Genomic DNA, 20,588 nt, shown 5'->3' on the forward strand with positions numbered 1-20,588 from the left:
AATGCAAGCTAAGTATGTCAGAACAGGCATACATGCTTACACGTTATATGTTACCTGTTTGTTTGGACTTTAATGTACCTTAAACCTTGCTTTACCTGTGTTCACAGCAAAGTATTGCCAATTTTCTCAAGCATTTATTTATTCATTTGCCTGTGGAGTTGATCCTTGTTTCATGATCATTGTGCATGTCTTTTTGGATATTGCATTTTGGATTATGGTTCAGTTTTGTTTGCATGGTTGTTTCTTACATTGCTGGATTTTTTCTTACCCCAACAACTATTCTTCTTTACCTCTCTGTTTGGATTTATTTGCTGTGTTTGTTTAATAAACTTCCTGTACATGACTTCTTATACCACCTTTAAGGCTGTTTTGTCACAGAATTGTAAGGAAGTTTTATTTATGGAGTTCATTTCAAATTCAGCATTACACTGACCAAAGTGCTGAACAAAATCAATAATAAAATACAGCAAATTCTAAAATCAGAATCAGAATCAGAATCAGAATGAGCTTTATTGCCAGGTATGTTTACACATACGAGGAATTTGTTTTCGTGACAGAAGCTCCGCAGTACAACAGAATGACAGCGACAGAACATAAAACACATAATAAAAGAATGAAAAATACAAATATGTAGATAGTGAATGACAATATACAAATGACAATTGTAGGCAGGTATATTACAAAGTGAAGTTATGTATGTACATATATATTGTGTGCAAAATTTAAGTGTATACTAAGTATGTGTGTTAGATAAATAAAGTGTGTGTGTATATAAATATAAAGTGTAGTGTGTTCGCCATTATTGTCAGCTGTTCATAAGATGGATTGCCTGAGGGAAGAAACTGGTCCTGTGTCTGGTCGTTCTAGTGCTCAGTGCTCTGTAGCGTCGACCAGATGGCAACAGTTCAAAGAGGGAGTGTGCTGGATGTGAGGGGTCCAGAGTGATTTTGACAGCCCTTTTTCTCACTCTGGATAAGTACAGTTCTTGAATAGATGGGAGAGTTGAACCGATGATTCGCTCAGCAGTCCGGACTACCCTCTGTAGTCTTCTGAGGTCAGATTTAGAAGCTGAGCTGAACCAGACAGTTACTGAAGTGCAGAGGATGGATTCAATGATGGTGGAGTAGAACTGTTTCAGCAGCTCCTGTGGCAGGTTAAACTTCCTCAGCTGGCGGAGAAAGTACAACCTCTGCTGGGCCTTTTTTACGATGGAGTCAATGTGAATGTCCCACTTCAGGTCCTGAGAGATGGTGGTTCCCAGGAACCTGAATGACTCCACTGCAGTCACAGGGCTGTTCATGATGGTGAGTGGGGGGAGTGCAGGGGGGTTTCTCCTGAAGTCCACGATCATCTCCACTGTTTTGAGGGTGTTAAGCTCCAGGTTGTTGAGACTGCACCAGACAGCCAGCTCTTTAACCTCCTGTCTGTAAGCAGACTCGTCACCGTCCTGAATGAGGCCGATGAGTGTGGTGTCATCTGCAAACTTCAGGAGCTTGACAGAGGGGTCCTTAGATGTGCAATCATTAGTGTACAGGGAGAAGAGCAGTGGGGAGAGAACACAGCCCTGGGGAGCTCCGGTGCTGATTGTACGGGTGCTGGATGTGTATTTTCCCAACCTCACTAGCTGCTGCCTGTCTGTCAGGAAGCTGTTGATCCACTGACAGACGGAGGTGGGCACGGAGAGCTGATTTAGTTTGGGCAGGAGGAGGTTTGGGATGATCGTGTTGAAGGCCGAGCTGAAGTCCACAAACAGGATCCTCACATAAGTCCCCGGTCTGTCTAGGTGTTGCAGAACATAATGCAGTCCAATGTTTACTGCATCGTCCACAGACCTGTTTGCTCTGTAGGCAAACTGAAGAGGATCCAGCAAGGGCCCAGTGATGTCCTTCAGGTGGACCAGCACCAGTTTTTCAAATGACTTCATGACTACAGACGTTAGAGCCACAGGCCTGTAGTCATTTAGTCCTGTAATTTTGGGTTTCTTAGGGATGGGGATGATGGTGGAACGTTTGAGGCATGAAGGGACTTCGCACAGCTCCAGCGATCTGTTGAAGATCTGTGTGAAGATGGGGGCCAGCTGGTCAGCACAGGATTTCAGACAGGCTGGTGTAACACAATCTGGGCCTGGTGCTTTTTTCCTTTTCTGCTTCCGGAAGACCTGGCGCACCGCATCCTCGCTGATCTGAATTGCAGGTGTGGGGGAGAGGGGGGATGCAGGAGGTGAGAATGGTGAGAGTGCTTGATTGGAGAGGTGTTCAGGATGGGTTGCAGGAGTTGTGAAGGGTGTGAATGGTTTTGTGGGGAGGCGTTCAGGGCAGGTGATGGGTGTTCTTTCAAACCTGCAGTAAAACTCGTTCAGATCGTCTGCCAGTCGTTGATTCTCTACGGTGCTGGGGGGGGGGGGTGGTGTCTTGTAATTGGTGATCTTCTTTAGACTTTTCCACACTGATGCGGAATCGTTGGAAGTGAACTGAGTCCTTATTTTTTCTTATATAGTTTCTAAATATAGTTTCTAAATATAGTTTTACTTATATTTATAGTAAAACTAAAAATAACAACAACAATAATAATCAAATTGTAAGACTGTTTCTTAAGTCTGAACTTGAAATTAAAGACAGATGAAGCACTTCTTATGTCAGGTGACAGCCGATTCCACAAACGTGTAGCGGCGACCGCAATGTCTTTGTCTCCTTTTAAATTTAAGTTGTGACCGAAGGAGATGTAATAGAGCTTTATTAGCAGATCTGAAAGACTATGGCATTGAATGCAAATTAATAAGATTATAAATAAAAAAGCTGTTTTGGTTCAGTTGCTTCATTCACACTAGAGCCATACAACTACTGCTGATTATGCTAAATAGTTCAAGACATTAGCAGCTCAGTGTGGGACTGAAGATGAACACCGAGCAGAGCCCGAAAATGAATGAAAGATTGACTCGTTCACGAGTCAAGAACTGTTTGCATCAGTTTTCGGATCACCAGTAGTTCTTTCTGACAGTTCGATTCAATAAATCGGTTGAAGAAAATGGTTCACCGGTTCTTTTGCGTTCGACGTAATGACGTCATTGGCGTTGATTGCCCTTGATTCAAGCCTTCGGTTTACCTGGGCTCATAACACTAGCACAGAATCAGTTCAGAATCAATCACCAAAAGAATCAGTTCGGTTAAGACGCTCTGTGTGTCGGTCTGCTTCACACTGAATCACACATGCGCAGTATCATCAAAAACGGTTCTTGACTCGAGAACAAGTCATTATCTGGCTCGGCTCGGTGTTCATTTTCAGTTCTCTCTTCACAGCTTTCAGTCAGTAAATGAATTACTATTAATTAATTAATTAATTAATTTTGGTTTGTTTTAACTCAGAGGGAGATTAAAAAGTTAACAGCTTAAGTCATTTGTGGATTAATGCGTATTGGAGATGCGAACAGTTTAAAATGATTCAGATCGATTTGGTGAACTGGTTCAAAAAGATCCGGTTACATCGAATGATTTGTTCACGAACCGGCTATCACAAACTGCTTTGTTTTGAACTCTCTCACAACAGACACGGAAGAGAAGACAATGCTGAATAAGAGCCTGTCCTCCAACAAAAAACGACCATATAGGTTATTTAAATGCAATGCAATCTCACAGTATTTCCTACATATTTTACTAGGTGGCTTATTTGTTCGATAACCCCACCCCTAAACCTAACCTTCACAGAAATCTTGCTAAATTATGATTTATTGAGCATATACATTTTCATGCACGTCAGTTCCCTGGGATCGAACGCATGATAGCATGATTACATATCAAGGTATATCACAATAATCTACTAACAGAGCTACACGAAATGCAAACCAGAGGGCAAATAAAAGAGTACAAAACATTAATATGAAAACGCCCTTTTGCCGATTGGTAGTATACGCTCTGATGGGTCGTATTTTTTAGGGATTTGGACAAACGACCTATACAAGCATATTAGTTGGAGGACAGGTTGCTGAATAAAGCCGTAGTTTTTGCTATTTTTTGACCAAAATGTATTTTTGATGCTTCAACCAATTCTAACTGACCCTCTGATGTCACATGGACTACTTTGATGATGTTTTTCTTACCTTTTTGGACATGGACAGTATACCGTACACACAGCTTCAATGGAGGGACTGAGAGCTCTCGGACTAAATCTAAAATATCTTAAACTGTGTTAAACTGAAGATGAACGGAGGTCTCACGGTTTGGAACAACATGGGGGTGAGTTTTTTTGGGTGAACTAACCCAAACAGAGTGGTCTCACACACCACTCTGTCTGAATGTATTAATCTTTATATGTTAATGTTAATCATGTTTGCATTTTGGCTGCTTCTAATTCTGCTCTTGTCCTTGTTATCTGTTCTGTTTTGTTTTTGCCTTGTTTGTTTTTTGTTTCAGTTATATTAAAGTCATTTTTCCCTGCATTTGGACCCAGACCCTGTTCTTTCCTCAGCGCCCTTCGCTGGGCTATGACAAAATCTCAATAAATCAAGAGCAATGTCTCAGATCATGCGGTTCATAGATTCTTGGCTGGCAGGCCCATCCCACAACTGTTGATTGACACTGAGCTCCGCCCCTGAGTGACTGTCATCAGTCCTCCAGTGTTTCACCACTGGAGCAGATGTGGACAAGAATGACTCCTAAGTGATTTAGGTATTCTGTTGTTGGATGTAATAACGAACAAACAGTTCGTCATTTACTCCTAATATCTGAGCCGCTGAAGATGAAGTGGATTACTTTAGTTTTTGAAGGGAAAGTGCCCCTGATTTACATCAATATGTCTATGTTTGCTAGAATCATTCAGGACCCAGCTTCACCTCCAGAAGAAGCGAGTATAAGGGTTTTTAATGAATCTTTGCAAATCCTTTCCTAATAATGTGCTTATTAGCAAGTTCTGCAGCTAAATGTGGCTAAAGGAAACAGTACTGCTCATCACCCCACAGAAGAGAGGGGCGGGGTCAGCAGAGCTAATTATCATTTAAAGGGACATGCACTGAAACCACACACTGTGAACAAAGCTGTTTATGACAGAGTAAAAGGGTGTTTTTTTAACCTAGCTTTGATAAATTTTAACCAAATAATGCCTTTTCATTAAGAGCCTAAAAAATCATATTAACTTGTGGAAAATTGGCATCTGAGGACCCCTTAAGAGCAAAAGTTTAAGAGTAAAATGCATGAAAATAAAAGTGTCATGATCAATTTTACATAATGTCACAATAGAAGCAAAATTTTGGTACTTAAATAGGATTCATTTAGTATTTATGAATCAGAATTTAACCTTTTGTTCAGTTGGTTTCCTGGTTTAATTGATTGATGGATAGATTGATTTTCTAGGATAACCCTTCTTACTCAGAAAGTGTGAGTGACAGAGAACAGTTTAAATGAAAAGGGATGATTTAAGGGGCAAGGCTTTGCACTCTCTCCCTGATAAATCTGTTGTGGGTATGCTTTCTTGCTCTTGGATCTGCACAAGGTTTCCACGGAGACTTGTCACTGCAGAGAGCTCCATGGCGACCAGAGCACGAGCACTGTTCACTGGAAAGAGACAAAGCCAGCATCCTGCTGTTAGTTTGAATGATTAATGTGTTCATGGTCAGTGAGAGCACTCCAAATGCTCAAACATCTTTGCGTGTTCCTGTGCAATGACAAGAAGGCTGTAAAGGTTGACACAATGCTATGTGTGCTTTAGAATATATATATATATATATATATATATATATATATATACACACATCTAAAATGATGCTACATTTTGTCTGTATATAAGGCTTGAGACCATCTGTCCATGAGGGTATTTATAATTGTTAGCCATGTGAAAATCTTAAGTCTAGAGGGCATGCAGGAATGATTGTGCTTTTCTTTGGAACCATTGACCTGCTTATGTTGGTATTGATATATTTTATTGTTAATATACTTAATATTACTATATACAAATGTGAAGCAGCATATTCCAAAGGTGAACTTGTTTACTAGTAATGGTGCATTTAGCATAGCTGAACATCTCAGATGCTCTGTTTCCACAAATTGGACTAAATTATATGTAGATATAGACTGCTAAATATTAACTGGGCTCTTCATAAAAAAAAGGACCCTTCACGAACATGTAAAGAAGCCCAGTGCGTATCATTTTGTCATTAACACACAGTGACGTGTAGCCATCGCTGAGGCTTAATTATCAACTCAAATGCAGCAGCAGTAATTACAGCTGTATTATGAGGCGCTGTCATGTGTCGAGAGCCCACTCACCGTCACTGACTGATGCCAAGTGTGTGGGTTTGAATTATTTTCTCATCTTCATCATCGTCACTGAAAGCCTACATGCGTTTCTTTGCTCAGGTCAGAAATGCTTGACATTGACAGGGAGCTGGATTTGCTTGTGTCCCTGTCTTCACCTCTGAGGTTCCTAAAATCAGCAAAAAAAATATATATATGTAAGACAGGTTTTATTATGATATAACGTTGGAACTCTGACACAGTGATGCAATTTATTTGCTTAAACCTGATTATTTCCCAAACTTGCGCTGTATGCCACCATGTTCGTAAGAAAAGATGTTTACTGTATATTTGAGTTTGTACCTTTTGTTTATGGTAAATGTACACATACTAAGAACACAAATGTAAAATAAATATATGGCGTATGACTACAGTATTGTTATGTTATAAAAAGTCTAAAACGACATGAAGGTCAACATCAGTCCTTCAGCTGAGAGCTTGCTCTAATGTTGCCTTTTACACAAATAAGAAATGTTCTCTTTCCTCCCTCCTTCGCTTTCTCACTCCCTCCCTCCCTCGCTTTCATTCTTTCTCACACACCCACACAGAAACAGTCAAATCCACAGGCAGAGTGAGAGCGAAGGATGAGGCATGACATAAAAGAGAAAAGCGTTTATTTTCGCATTGCTTTAGCACAGCGTTTTTCTTTTCTCTCTCTCTCTATTTCTAGTTCTTTCAGCCCTCAGGTTATTTTTTGGATACTGATATGAAGATGCAGGTCTGTATGTCTTTCATTTGAATTTTTGAATTTCTGTTGTATCTTTACAGTGATATTATAGAAACATGTTTCCAATACCTATTTAAACATGGTCTCTACTGTATCCTCTAATGGATGAATTCTAATAGCACGATATTAGAATCATTGTAGCCGTATGGTTTTCTTATCTTTGAACACTTTGTGCAGACTCTTTCTTTTTTCCTTGTTTTTTTTCTGTTGATGCGAAAGACCAAATTTAGGTTCATGTTGTGTGCAAGTGAAGTGTGATGTCACAGTGACGTCTTGTATTTTATAAGATTGTGTAATGTGAGAGAAAGCTTGCAGGTGATCGAATTATCAAGATTATTATTATATATATATTTTTTTTTTACATGGCTGACATGATACTGCAGATAATAACATTAGTATTAAAAACATTATTTTTACTTTCTCAGCACTATGCATCAAATGTGTGCTCAAACATGTTTTAAAAACATTTTGATGCATTAAGATGGCTTTGTCTTGTATGTGCGGTGTAGTTTGAGATATCGTATCCTATCATTACAAAACCAGTTTATTTCGATTATTTTATTTTTTTTTTTTCTGAAGAAATAAACAAATAGCATTTACCATGGGAGTGTTGTAACTGACAATAAATACACTTAGAACAATTCAGTGAGAACCCTCATTGCATTTACACTAATGTTGCATTATCAGAAATGTGTTGGTTAAATTTCCATGCAGGCAATTTCAATACATTTGAATAGCACATTTATTGAGCAGTTGGTCATTTACTGCATAATTGAAACAGCTTAATCATCACATACTGAAAATCAACAGAAATGTTTGTTTGTGAAATGAAAATGAAATGCATACAATTGTCTGTGATATCAGCATTTGTAACTGTGTAATGCATTACATCTGCATTTCTCATTCCTGTCTGTCTGTGTCTTTCTGTAGTGATTAATGGTATGAAGTCGTGATATGGCTCTGGATATGGAGAGGACGGTCTCTAAAATCATGTTTGACTTCCAGAGGAACTCAACTTCTGATGATGACTCTGGCTGTGCACTAGAGGAGTATGCTTGGGTGCCACCTGGCCTCAAACCTGAACAGGTATGTCAGCATGTCAGTTTTTTTTTTTTCAAACTGAAGGATGGCATTACATAAGAAAAATGTGAAAGGCAAAAAAATAAAATATTGGATAAGATATATGTATATGTATGTATGTATAAATGTATAAATATATACATGTGTGTGTGTGTGTGTGTGTGTGTATATATACTTTTTTTAATGTAAATTGACAAGGACATATTCTGACAGATTTCATTAAAATCATTCACAAAGATTTAGATAAATTATTTTTTATTAATAATTATGAGATGAGTGCTCTGTTTTTCACTGGAGCACCTGCCCCTAAAATGTGTGTGTGCAACCCTGTGTGTGTGTGTGTGTGTGTGTGTGTGTGTGTGTGTGAGAGAGAGAGAGAGAGAGAGAGAGAGAGAGAGAGAGAGAGAGAGAGAGAGAGAGAGAGAGAGAGAGGTATTTTTATGCTTTGGTAATACATTATACAAATGTCGTGTCAATAAAGCAACTTAAACTTGAATATATGAGGGAGAGAGAGAGAGAGAGAGAGAGAGAGAGAGAGTGAGAGATAAAGGGAGAAAGAGAGAAAGTGAGACTTACCGGTTCATTCTGTGACATGAGCCATTTCCTTTCCATCTGTTCAACCATAAAATGTTCATCAGAAAATCCAGCATGCTCAGCGATCCTCATCTGTCTCTATGTCTCTCTCACAAGCACAAATAATATAGTTTCATACTCTTTACATGTTTTAATTACCTTCATTAACACTATACACTATAGGACATTTACACCAATTGTAAAATCAGTATCACAAAATTCATCTTAACATTTAATTTCACAACAGTAACAAATAGTGCTAAAGATAATGGCAAACACAATTGTTACCTGGCTGTCACTTATTAAGACAGGTTCGGTAGATGGGGACGAACAAAACATGGCATATAGTGCATCTTACTATTTTTTTATTTTTATTTTTTTCATCCAACAAACACACTTTGTCATTCATAAAACATTGACTTTAAAACGCTAAAAACAAATATAATACAGTGTTTTAGTTTGTAAATTATTTTACAAAACATGAATGACACTCTACTGTTCATAATTCACTGAATTATGTTACATGTTTATGGCACATGTGGTTTTATTAACAAAGTTCGGGAGAATCACGATCAGATAATCATTCAATTTGGCACAGGTGCATCTCGTTTAGCTAATCATCTTAAATAGCACACAAGCATATATATATCCAGTCTTCCTACCTCCTGTCCCACAACAGTTTTTTCGGAATCCCTCCTCCACCCCAACTCCTCAATTCTAATCTATTTATCCCAAATTGGGGATAGGGGGAGTTATTTGGGTTCGGGCTGTGCTCTGTGCCCGGACCCCTCCCCCAGGACAGCACGCCAAAATATGCCTACTATTCGCCTTCAGATTAGATGTAAGGGTAAACTCGTGAAAATATCATTGAAGTTTTGTTTTCCTCCAGCTGCGCTCCATTTTTCGGGCTGCTCTCTTTAGGGTGCGAGTATGCTCATTATACCATGGTGTCAAACAGTTTTCCTTAACCTTCCTTAAGCTTAAAGGAGCAACTTTATTTAAAGTGCTAAAAAAAAGAGAGTCCATAGTTTGTTACACCATCAAGTTGTTCTGAGGTCACGTTTGATAATTCCATGGTCTCCTCTAGGGCTGAACGATATGGACAAAATATCATATCTCGATTTTCATGCCAGATATCTCGATATCGATACGCTATGACTACATGTTCTTTTGCTAAGCACGACCTGCACACCACATCACTCTGGTTTACATCGTCTTTTCTGAATCCAAAATACTTCCAAATTATGGAAGATGATTTATGTTTTGGCACCAAGTCATATTCTGCACTGCCACCTGCCGCATTATCTCCCGCACTCATTTCTTTCTTTCTAATTTATCCGCTGTCTCTGTACAGTGTGCATAGACGTTGGAACAGGGGAGCTGGGGGGGGGGGGCAGCCAGAGACAGGCACACTCAGAGCTAGTGCTGTCACTTTTGTGAAAAAATCATTTTCGATTTTTAAGACTTAACTGTTCATTGAATCGATTGTAAAATCGATTTTCCATGTCTAAAAAAAAAAAGAAAAAAAGAAAAAAAAAAGGTTTCCTTTTTCAACGTCAAATATCGGACGAATGTAAAGAGAGCGCTGGAAACGCACACAAGTCAGCAATATTTCTTATTTATTGGCATGAACTTTCGTGAAGAATAACCAACGGCAACAGGAGTGCAACATTCTCGAAATATATATATATGCAGAGGGGACGGCTGCCATAACAAAAGAAAAACATCACTGCAGGCTTCATTTATGATTTAGGCAATTCAAATATCTCCAAGATTATTTTTAATAATGATTCAATCCATTTTAAAAAACTGTTCAAAAAATGAAATGTTAAATGGACTTGAGAACAGACCATGTGGGTTTTTTTATTGAACGTAACTGACACTAGGTAGGCATATTGTAATGCGCAAAAGGCGCAAAATAAGGCCATTACAAATTCTTTGGCCAGGAAACAACTCGATCAACATTTTCGGAGTCCAGAGCAGAGCGTTTTTTATTCACTATATGTCCAGCTGTTGAGAAGACACGTTTGGACCGCACTGATGTCCCAGGGACACTCAGGTACAGCTGCGCAAGGTGGGGGAATTACTGCCAATTTCCACCACAAAAGCCGGTCGCTCTCAGCTTGCAATGGTCCTTTTCATAACTCATAACTCGTCTTCTGCGCCGCGAGACCTCCAGACGCGCGTAAACTCGACTTTACATTGAAATCATTCGCGCCAGACGAAGAGGTCGCAACTTTTCAGTGTTTTCAACCACATACTGTTTATTTTAGTTTTCAAACAAATAAATTCACATAAGTACTAAAAAACAATACATTTAGAGTTTATAAAATACACACTGATGTCTATGGAAGAGGTAATAATAATCCTTTCCATTATAATTCGACACGTTTTATTCATATCAGATACACATTGTGTAAGTAACTTCAGTGTTTGCATATTCTATTCCCAGTTCACCAGCCACTTACTTTTAAGTATTTCGGGAGAAGTGGATGAATTCACGTGTTGTAAACATAGAGGTTGTAAATCCAACAGATCCGATTCTCTGAACTGCGTCTCCGGCACAAACGGCGGCACCCATCGCACATACAGCTCAACTAACGCGATCGTTATAAAGGTGTTTAAACAACAATATACTTCCACTTGCAAGTATTTGACAATCGGAATATCAGATATTTCATGCCATAAATAACACATTTGTGAATATTCTGAATAAAAAAGGAAAAATGATATAAAAGCAGATCATCATTCATTCAGCACTGTTGCTGCTGCAGTGTGACACGTGACAAGCAATGACGCGTCACCATCGAAACGCCCCCCCCCCCCACAATATAGTTCCCACGTCCCAAATGTGTGCGCGCTGGCTTTAGCGGTGCAGTCAAGGGCACTCGTAAAACTGAACTTTGTTGTGACTGCCAGAGTTGTATGCAGGGCGAGCGCGGAGAGGGGAAATCTATATCGTCTATATCGTTGCTTTTTTCGATATTAATATCTTGAAAGTTCATAACTAGATATAGATACGATAACGATATATCGTTCAGCCCTAGTCTCCTCCTTAAAGACAGAAACAGGCACAACAGGACACGCAGAAACCAGACAAGACTCATGACAACTTCCACTCCACAAAGTGACTGTGTTGGAACCCCAATCCACTCGTGGATTATGTTTGACCAACCAGGGGTGACCTAAAACAATGGAAGCGACCGGGGAGTCCATGAGGTAAAAGGATATGGTTTTGATGTGGTTGCCTGAGGTGAGCAGAGTTATGGGTTCGGTGTAGTGAGTGACGTGTGGCAGTTCCTGGCCATTGAGTGTAGTGACATGGATGGGATGAGACACAGAAAGGACAGGAAGGTTCAGGTGACATGCAAGGAGAGAGTCAATGAAATTACCTTCGGCCCCAGAGTCCAGAAGGGCGGGACAGTCATGAGTGTGGTTCTCCCACTGCAGTTTTACCGGAAGGAGAGTCGAAGATGTAGTTGAGGACTTCCTGGCGGAGATCCCACACGATAGTAGCCTCAAACTTACTTCCGGGCTAGCTCTTTTACCGGGCATGAATGGAGGGAATGAGCCGAGCCACCACAATACAAACATAGTCCTTGGGACCTCCGCCTTTCTCTCTCCTTCTGGGAAAGCCGAGCTCTACTCACCTGCATGGGTTCGTGATCGTAGATGGACCGACCATGTTCTCTCGACTTGAATGGCCCCGTTCGGGAGAGACGTAGAGGTGTGATGGACTTGTTTGTTTACCAAGGCGATTAATCCGGGCGTCCATCCGGAGCGCCAGGTTGATGAGACCGTTGAGTGTTGGGGGCAACTCGAGGAGGTAGATCTCCTTATGAACATGGTCGGCCAGCCAATGCTGGAATCGATCCCACTGCACTGCCTCGTTCCACCGCCACCGGCGATTTCCCTCGTCGGAGGTCCGAGAGTTGGGCGTGGAACGAGGTGCAACACGGATGCCGATTCTCCCACACCGCCATCCCCCATAAGTCGGCCCTGCCAGAGAGTAGAGTAAGAGCAAATGCTACTTTGGACTCTTCTGTCGCGAAGGTGCGGGGCTGCAATGCAAAATGCATGGAACATTTGTTAAGGAAAGTCTTGCAAAAGTTAGGCTCACCAGATTAACTCTCTGGTACCGGAAGTCGTGGCTCTGGCCGGAAATGGTCCAGGGAGACCTCCCGGGGGACGGGCGGCGCAGGCGGTGCGGTGGGCGCAGCGGGAGAGGTGAGTTGATGGACCTGCTGGGTGAAATGAGTTGCAGGAAGCAAGTGTGAGTTAACAATATTTAATGAAATCAATGATACAGTACATAAAGAGGAGACAAGGATGACGCTGCGAAAATTATTAATTCGCTCGCATGACAGGGAGGCGCCCTCTCGATCACTTGAATTTCTTTACTGATAATGAAATAATTGAAAATTTCTCACATACATGAGAAATATATCTACAGTAGGTGGCCAGCCTATCTGGACCTTACCGCCGCGCGTAACTGTAATTCAATCGCGTGTTAAAATCATTCGCAAAACTACTGCCAGGTGGCACAAAGGGACGGATTGCGAAATTAATGTAAATGTAAAATGAGATAAAAGAAGGAAGTAAAACAACAATAACATTATGATATAACATTGTTACATTAAAAAAATATAATAATTTACAATTTTAAACAATTAAAAGACCTTTACACAAAGGATCATATGCATGCTATTTTTATTAAACAGTAAATAAATATTAGACCTATGTGTGTGTGTGTGTGTGTATATATATATATATATATATATGTATATATATATATATATATATATATATATATATATATATGTATATATATATACCTTAACCTGACTATATTTTGAAACTCTGTGATAGTCTGGAAACTGTAAGCTCACTGTAGGCCATATGCTATGCTGATCTGTCTATTTGTTGAATATCTATTTGTACTTGTTTAGTGGTGTCCTATGTTTAGTCAAATGTTTAGTTTATGCTTAGTATGTGTCAAATCTTGTTTTAATATTGCACATTGGAGTATGGGAGAAACGCAATTTCAGTCTGCTGCGTAATGTACTGTTGCCTGGTTGATTGACATTAAAGTTGACTTGACTTGAAAATATACATATATCCTAATGTTTTTATGTGATTTTTTTAAATTCATTTATTATTTTCAGACATGAGCAGACCTACTGGCATAAGCATTTAACGAACACATACAAGCGCGCATTTTTGCAGAATTCAATTCAAATAGTCATCGACAGCCAATAGGTAAATTGCCTTTAAGGTAAAATTGCTCTTCAGAATGGACACTTTTTTTTTTTAATTGAGAAAAAAAAGAAATTCAAAAAATGCCAGCAAATGAACATGTAGCTTACAAACTGTGAATAGTCGCAGTATCAGTATTGAAGGAGAAGTGCTGGATTTTCTTTTTTTTTTGCCCAGCAACTCACTTGAAGAAGTTCAGGCAAATCGAAACACCATACACTATGTAGCAATCCTTAATTAAAAGAAAGAAATTTGGCAAAACATCTCTGGAGAGAACCTCATATTATTAAATTCAAAAGTGCTTTCCATATTTGGATCAAAATAGGCTACATTTGTGAACGCACATTTTCTGAAATGTTGCGTGTCAGGTCATGCAAGCCTGCATCTTAAAGCCTTTCTGCGTTCCCGAGTCCGCTATGGACCGCTAGGTAGGTGTGCAATAATTCTGGGCAATTGCAGAGCGGACCATCAGCGTGCGCTTTCGGAAGTATAAATTGAAGTCTGCGTCCGCGCTGGCCGTGTACGCGTCCGGATTGCTCATGCGGAAAGTATAACACAGGCGTTACAATCGAAACTTCTTTGTGTTACTCCTTTCAAGCTTAATCTCACAAAATTGGTCAGCTACCGACAGCATCAGGTGTTTTATGTATGGGGAGTAGAATTGTTTATTTCAAGGAATGTAATAGATGATATAATCATAATATTTAGGCTATAATATTATAAATCAGGTTGGTTTGTATTGGTGACGTAATATGTAAATTATATGCGACTTGCACTTAGACCATAGTGTGCCCCCAAAAGGTTGAGAACCACTAGGTTGCTGTCCCGTTTTATACAGGAATTGTTCATTTTAAGAAATTGAATTATATTGTTTGTTCTAATTATATTGTTAACACAAGTTCATTTAGAATTTTTTTTACTTATAAACTCCTTGATAATTTAAAGTTAGTTTAATAGTATTTAAATTCAAGTTTTAAAAAAAAAAGGTTTAAATTGCTTAAACTATTTGTATTAATTAATAATATGTTATCATGTTTAATCTTCTAAAAAATACGTGTTTATTCTTTAGTTCTCTCTCTCTCTCTCTCTCTCTCTCTCTCTCTCTCTCTCTCTCTCTCTCTCTCTTTAACAGCATTAGCTCAATGAAATACGTCTTCCTTCCGTTAAAATGAATGATGTTTTCCTGCCTTGCTAAATGTTGGGCTCATGATCAATAAGTTGTATTCGCCTTAATCTGATTCAGTAAAGTCAAACCGCAGACATTGAAGGTGCATCACTGAGCGCAAGTCCTGCGCACTGTGAGGCGGGAACACAGGATTCCGCTTGGTCTTAAAGGTGCTTTAGGGAACTTTTGTAAAAAAAAATTTTTAACATATTTATTAGGGGCTAAGCACCGAAGGTGCGTAGGACCCTGTTGTATTTGTTGCGGTTCTTATTATTATTCTTCCTTTTTCCGACTAAGAGTCTATGGCAGCCCATAGAACCGATTGCGGGAAAGTTGTATAATTTGGCACACTGATAGAGGACAGTCCCAACATTAACTATAGCAAATTTTCAATGTTTGTATGCTAATAACTTTTGAACCGTAAGCCAGAAAATGGAAATTCTTTTTTCCTCTGAATCCTTGGCTCATACCACGTCGAATGAATCGCAAGGTTTAGTTTTTTCGCTATTTTAAATTTTTCGAAAAACCTACTTTTTCGAACTCGTCCTAGGCAGTTAGTCCAATTTTCACGAAAATTGGCTCAGATCATCTTCAGACCATGCTGGCAAAAAGTTATGGAATTCAAGTTGATTCGTCCAACCGTTCTCGAATAATGCATAAAAACATATGACGAAAAGCACGCAAAAATACACGTGAGGCTATATCTCGGCAACCGTTTGGCATATTGAGACCAAACTTGGTGTGTGTTATAATAAGCATGACCTGAGACTACCTAGTGGTCATGAGATATGAAAAATGCATATTTTGGCTTATATCAATTATAATCATGCTACTAGAGGTGGTATTTATGATTTTTTTTTTTTTTTTTTGCCATTTCAATTACAACTAGAATTAAAAGTTAGTGAACTAACTTTGATGTTGGCTTGGCCATCTTGGCCATGGGGCAAAAGAGCCACAGTACTTGTGTGCCCAACATTCTTGAGTTGCCCCGCAGCAAAAAATAAAAAATAATAATACCATAAAAAATACACCTTATTTCAGTCTTTTTCCATGGTCCCTTGCTGTTTTCTTTTTTAATAAAAAGCCTAGGCTATGATAACAGCTACGACAGGGTTGTCTAGCTGAATGCGAAATAAGTCATGCAAAAACCATAATCTCCTAAATACTATTCAATTTAATCTTATTTTAATAGTACTGACAACATATTTTAAGTTATCACACTACTGAAAAATTAAAGAAGGGACACTATATATAGTATACTTCGGTGAGTCAAGAGCTAAACAAAAAGTTCTGTTTCATTACAAAATACTGTAACTTTTATAAACGTTATACTATCACCACAAAATTTTAATTAATATTTAAAATAAATATTTCATAAAACTGAAACTTAAATATATTATTTTTATAGGCTATACAAAACAGAAAAGAAAAAAGACTAAATAATAAGGCTGAATAAGCTGATCTATAGCATGTTAAATGGTGGTTGCCTGTCTATGAATGGTACACCCCTCTAAGCACACAGAAGTGGTTTGACCCAAGTCCTCAGCAGCCAATTACACTGACCTGTTCAAACTGATTTTTAAGGCATACTTCACTTGTATTTCACGTGTATTTAACTTGTATTTAAAACGTGAAATACACGTTAAATACACGCTGATTTTTCATGAGTAAACAACGCGTATTTAACGCTTTAAATACGTGTTGTCTACGCGTGAAATACACGTATTTAACGTGTATTTGACCCTCTTGGCCTTCCATACACATTAGAAGGGAGACGTGAAAAAAGGACATCGCGTACTTTATCACAGAATATTTGTTCGGCAGCACTTGTTTAGTTTAAAAGTAGACATGTCAAGCTTTCTATAGATATATCTCTCATGTCTCTTCGTTGAGTATTAAGATCAGCGCAGACAAGGTTGAAGACAGCACACCTTGTTTGTTATCTTTATTTTATAAGTGCACAAAGTTTTGTTGTTATTATGTTTGTATCCAAAAAAAGTAGACCCTTTACAGATTCGATTGATGTATTGCTCTTATCTGTACGATTAAAACTGAAAATGTAATTTAAGTAATTGTCAGGGTTATCAGCAGAAAATGACTCAAAACGCGTATATGCGTTAATCGACTCCAGAGTTAAAAGGCTGTCGTGACTTTTTTCCTTCCAGTATTCATAAGCTGTATCACGCTGTCAAATTATATGTCATTTTTCACACATAAACATATCAAAAACACCTGAATTCTGCTCTTGTTGTGTTCTAATGGGTGGACTAGTGCTGTGATATTATTTTTGGAATCTCTTAAAAAATGCTGATGAAGTGCTCATTTCTCTCTCGTCTTTCTCTCTGTTCTTTGGTCAGAGACATAATTTATTAATGAGATATCTGACCCGGTAATAATAACATATGTTGATTTAGCTTGTCAGTGTGAATGAAATGTGTAGCCTATTTATTTGTCTGATCTCGCCCTAAACGCGGCTGTCATGTGACTTTTTTTTCCCTTCGCGATGTCAAATATTGCATTTTGCGCACATACACGGCTCAAAAACCCCTGGATTTTTCTCTTAGTGTGTTCTAATGGGTGGATTGTGTGCATTCGCAGGAATATTTATTTTAAGAAGCTCTTAAAAAATATATATAAATGACTTTACCATGTTGTGACGATGGATAACAATTGATGTGAGGTTCAGCCTGACAGATAAAATCTCACAATCACATATAAACACTCATTTTCATGTGTATAATATATTCTTCTAATTGTTTTGTGCCGTTTCGCTGCAGTGTTTTAATGTGACAGGCTGTAAATTCTCTTCAAGTGTTCAGAGAAATACATGGCGAGCTCGCGGGCAGTCGCGATGCCGCGAATATATCATGTTATTACTTTAAACAGTTCAGAAACATCTGATTTTAGCTCTTGGTGTGTTCTAACGTGTGGATTGCGTGCAATCGCCGTTTTAAAAGGTCTTAAATAAGAAAGAATTCGCTCGTTGTGAGCTCCGTGGAGACAGCAGCAGTGATTCTCTTCAAGTGTTCAGAGAAATACATGGCGAGCTCGCGGGCAGTCGCGATGCCGCGAATATATCATGTTATTACTTTAAACAGTTCAGAAACATCTGATTTTAGCTCTTGGTGTGTTCTAACGTGTGGATTGCGTGCAATCGCCGTTTTAAAAGGTCTTAAATAAGAAAGAATTCGCTCGTTGTGAGCTCCGTGGAGACAGCAGCAGTGATTCTTCTCTCATCTTTCTGACTGCTCTCTGCCCAGAAATCAATTATTAATGAGCCCTGACCCCTGTAATAATCAGATATGTTGGTTTAGCTTGTCAGTTTGAGGGAAATTGTATTATTTACTTGGTATTTTTAACCGGTTTAAAAGTGAAACGAAACCCGGCCGACTCCTCCCTTAATCTCGGCTATTGCAACTAGGGGCGCATTTTTTCTCAGTTAATGTAAGTCTATGGGTAATGTATTTGACATTTAAAAATTAATAAAAAAAAAACTTTAAGTCTGATCAGTCTGAAAAGATATAGCAACCAGCACCGCTCTATCCCGCAGGTGTCTGCCGAGTTTGGGGCTTGTGGCTTTAAAGCCCTAGGAGGAGTAGCGTTTAGAATTTCTGTCAGAAAAATAATAATAAGAAAAAAAAGAAGAAGAAGAAGTTTAAATAGCATAACAGTATGTTGGCTTGTTGCCAAGCCAACATAATAATCCTAAAATTGCTGTTATTGCTCATTAATGCATTTGGTGTGATGCTCAATGCGATGCTTAGCTCCTACATTTGCCGTTGGAGTGCTTGGCCCCGTATTTGCTGCTTGCAGCTATATTTAAACCTGTCATTATGTCCTGACAGTAGAATATGAGACAGATAATCTGTGAAAAAAATCAAGCTCCTCTGGCTCCTCCCAGTGGTCCTATTGCCATTTGCAGAAAGTCATGCGCTCCCGGTAAAAAACAACCAATCAGAGCTGCGGACCGTAACTTTTCTTTGTGTTCAAAATATAGAAAAATGAACATAATAAGCGAGTACACCATGAATCCATTTTCCAAACCGTGTTTTTAGCTTGTCCTGAATCACTAGGGTACACTTATAATAAGTGTTTATATTCGTTTATATTCGTTTATTGATATTTTGGCTTATATCTTCTGAATGGTATGGCCAAAAATCACACAACTGGTCTCTTTAGATTCAGTGAGTCATGTCGAGTCGAATGATATCAAATTTTCCCGTGTCGGCCATTTTAGGCGTCGGCCATTTTGAATTATGTTTCAAAATGCTTTATGTTTTGAACGCATTATCATATAGTTACGAAAATATTACAAAAATCTTTGGCCCCATGCCCTGAAGGTACTCAAAAAGTTTGGTGGCAGCGCCATCTTGTGGCCAAGAGTTATAATGAAATATCACAAAAATGCTAATAACTTTTGAATAAATTAGACTATAAAAATTAAAACGGTCTCTCTATATTCTCTGTGTCATGCCGAGAGCATTGATACCAATTATGAAAAAATTGGCAATACTTCCTGTCCGCCATTTTGATTAGTGTTGAAAACCTACTTTTTCGAACTCCTCCTAGACCGTTAGTCCGATTTTCACCAAATTTGACCTGGATCATCTTCAGACCATGCTGGCAAAAAGTTATGGATTTCGTATCGATATACAAAACGGTTCTTATTTTGCGCATCAACAAATTTGCTGGAAGGGTGCCAAAATGCATTTGAGGCTGTATCTCTGCAACGCTTTGACATATTTGCACCAAACTTTGTATGTGTCATCGCCACATCACACTGACCACGCCACATAAATTTGGTGACAGCGCCACCTATTGGTCAAGAGTAACAACCATTCATTAACAATGAACATTTACACTTTAAAACTTTATAACTTTTTATTGCATTAGCCTATTGCATTGAAACTGGGCTCGAAATATTCCCTGGCTTATGCCGATAACATAGATACCAAATATGCCAGTGTATGCTGAACTTCCGGTCCAACATTTTTATTTATGTTGAAAACCTATTTTTTTAACTCCTCATCAACCGTAGGTCCGATTTTCACCAAATTCGAATCAGATGATCTTCAGACTATGCTGACACAAAGTTATGCATTTTGTGTCGATAGACAAAACCATTTTTGCATACCACAGTGAGGAAGTTGAGGCACAATGAGAAAATGACACTTGAGGCTGTATCTCTGGAATACTTTGGCATATTAACACCAAACTTTGTGTGTGTCATTGTAAAGTAACACAGAGTACACCAAATTGATTTTATAACAGTGCCACCTATTGGTCAAACTTGACAAGCCAAGTAATCATGCTACTAGAGGTGGTATTTATGATTTTTTTTTTTAGCCATTTCAATTACAATAATCCTAAAATTGCTGTTATTGCTCATTAATGCATTTGGTGTGGTGCTCCATGCGATGCTTAGCTCCTACATTTGCCGTTGGAGTGCTTGGCCCCGTATTTGCTTTTTGCAGCTATATTTAAACCTGTCATTATGTCCTGACAG

At 38.7% G+C, this 20,588-nt stretch overlaps 1 protein-coding gene across 3 annotated transcripts in view; it reads left to right on the forward strand.

The window, feature by feature from the left end:
• The window catches only part of prickle2a (prickle homolog 2a), a 107,603-nt gene that overhangs the window by 51,388 nt on the left and 35,627 nt on the right, over nt 1–20,588 (forward strand). For 2 of the 3 annotated variants that reach the window (XM_052562898.1, XM_052562900.1), the window contains exon 2: nt 7,939–8,094. In XM_052562898.1, coding sequence (XP_052418858.1) covers nt 7,963–8,094 — 132 coding nt within the window. In that variant the 5' untranslated portion in view covers nt 7,939–7,962. Of the gene's footprint in view, nt 1–6,870; nt 7,000–7,938; nt 8,095–20,588 lie in introns of those variants that run through there. The other variant, XM_052562899.1, reaches the window with a different exon arrangement.

Source organism: Carassius gibelio, chromosome B8, assembly GCF_023724105.1.
Source record: "Carassius gibelio isolate Cgi1373 ecotype wild population from Czech Republic chromosome B8, carGib1.2-hapl.c, whole genome shotgun sequence".
Taxonomy (NCBI): Eukaryota; Metazoa; Chordata; class Actinopteri; order Cypriniformes; family Cyprinidae; genus Carassius; species Carassius gibelio.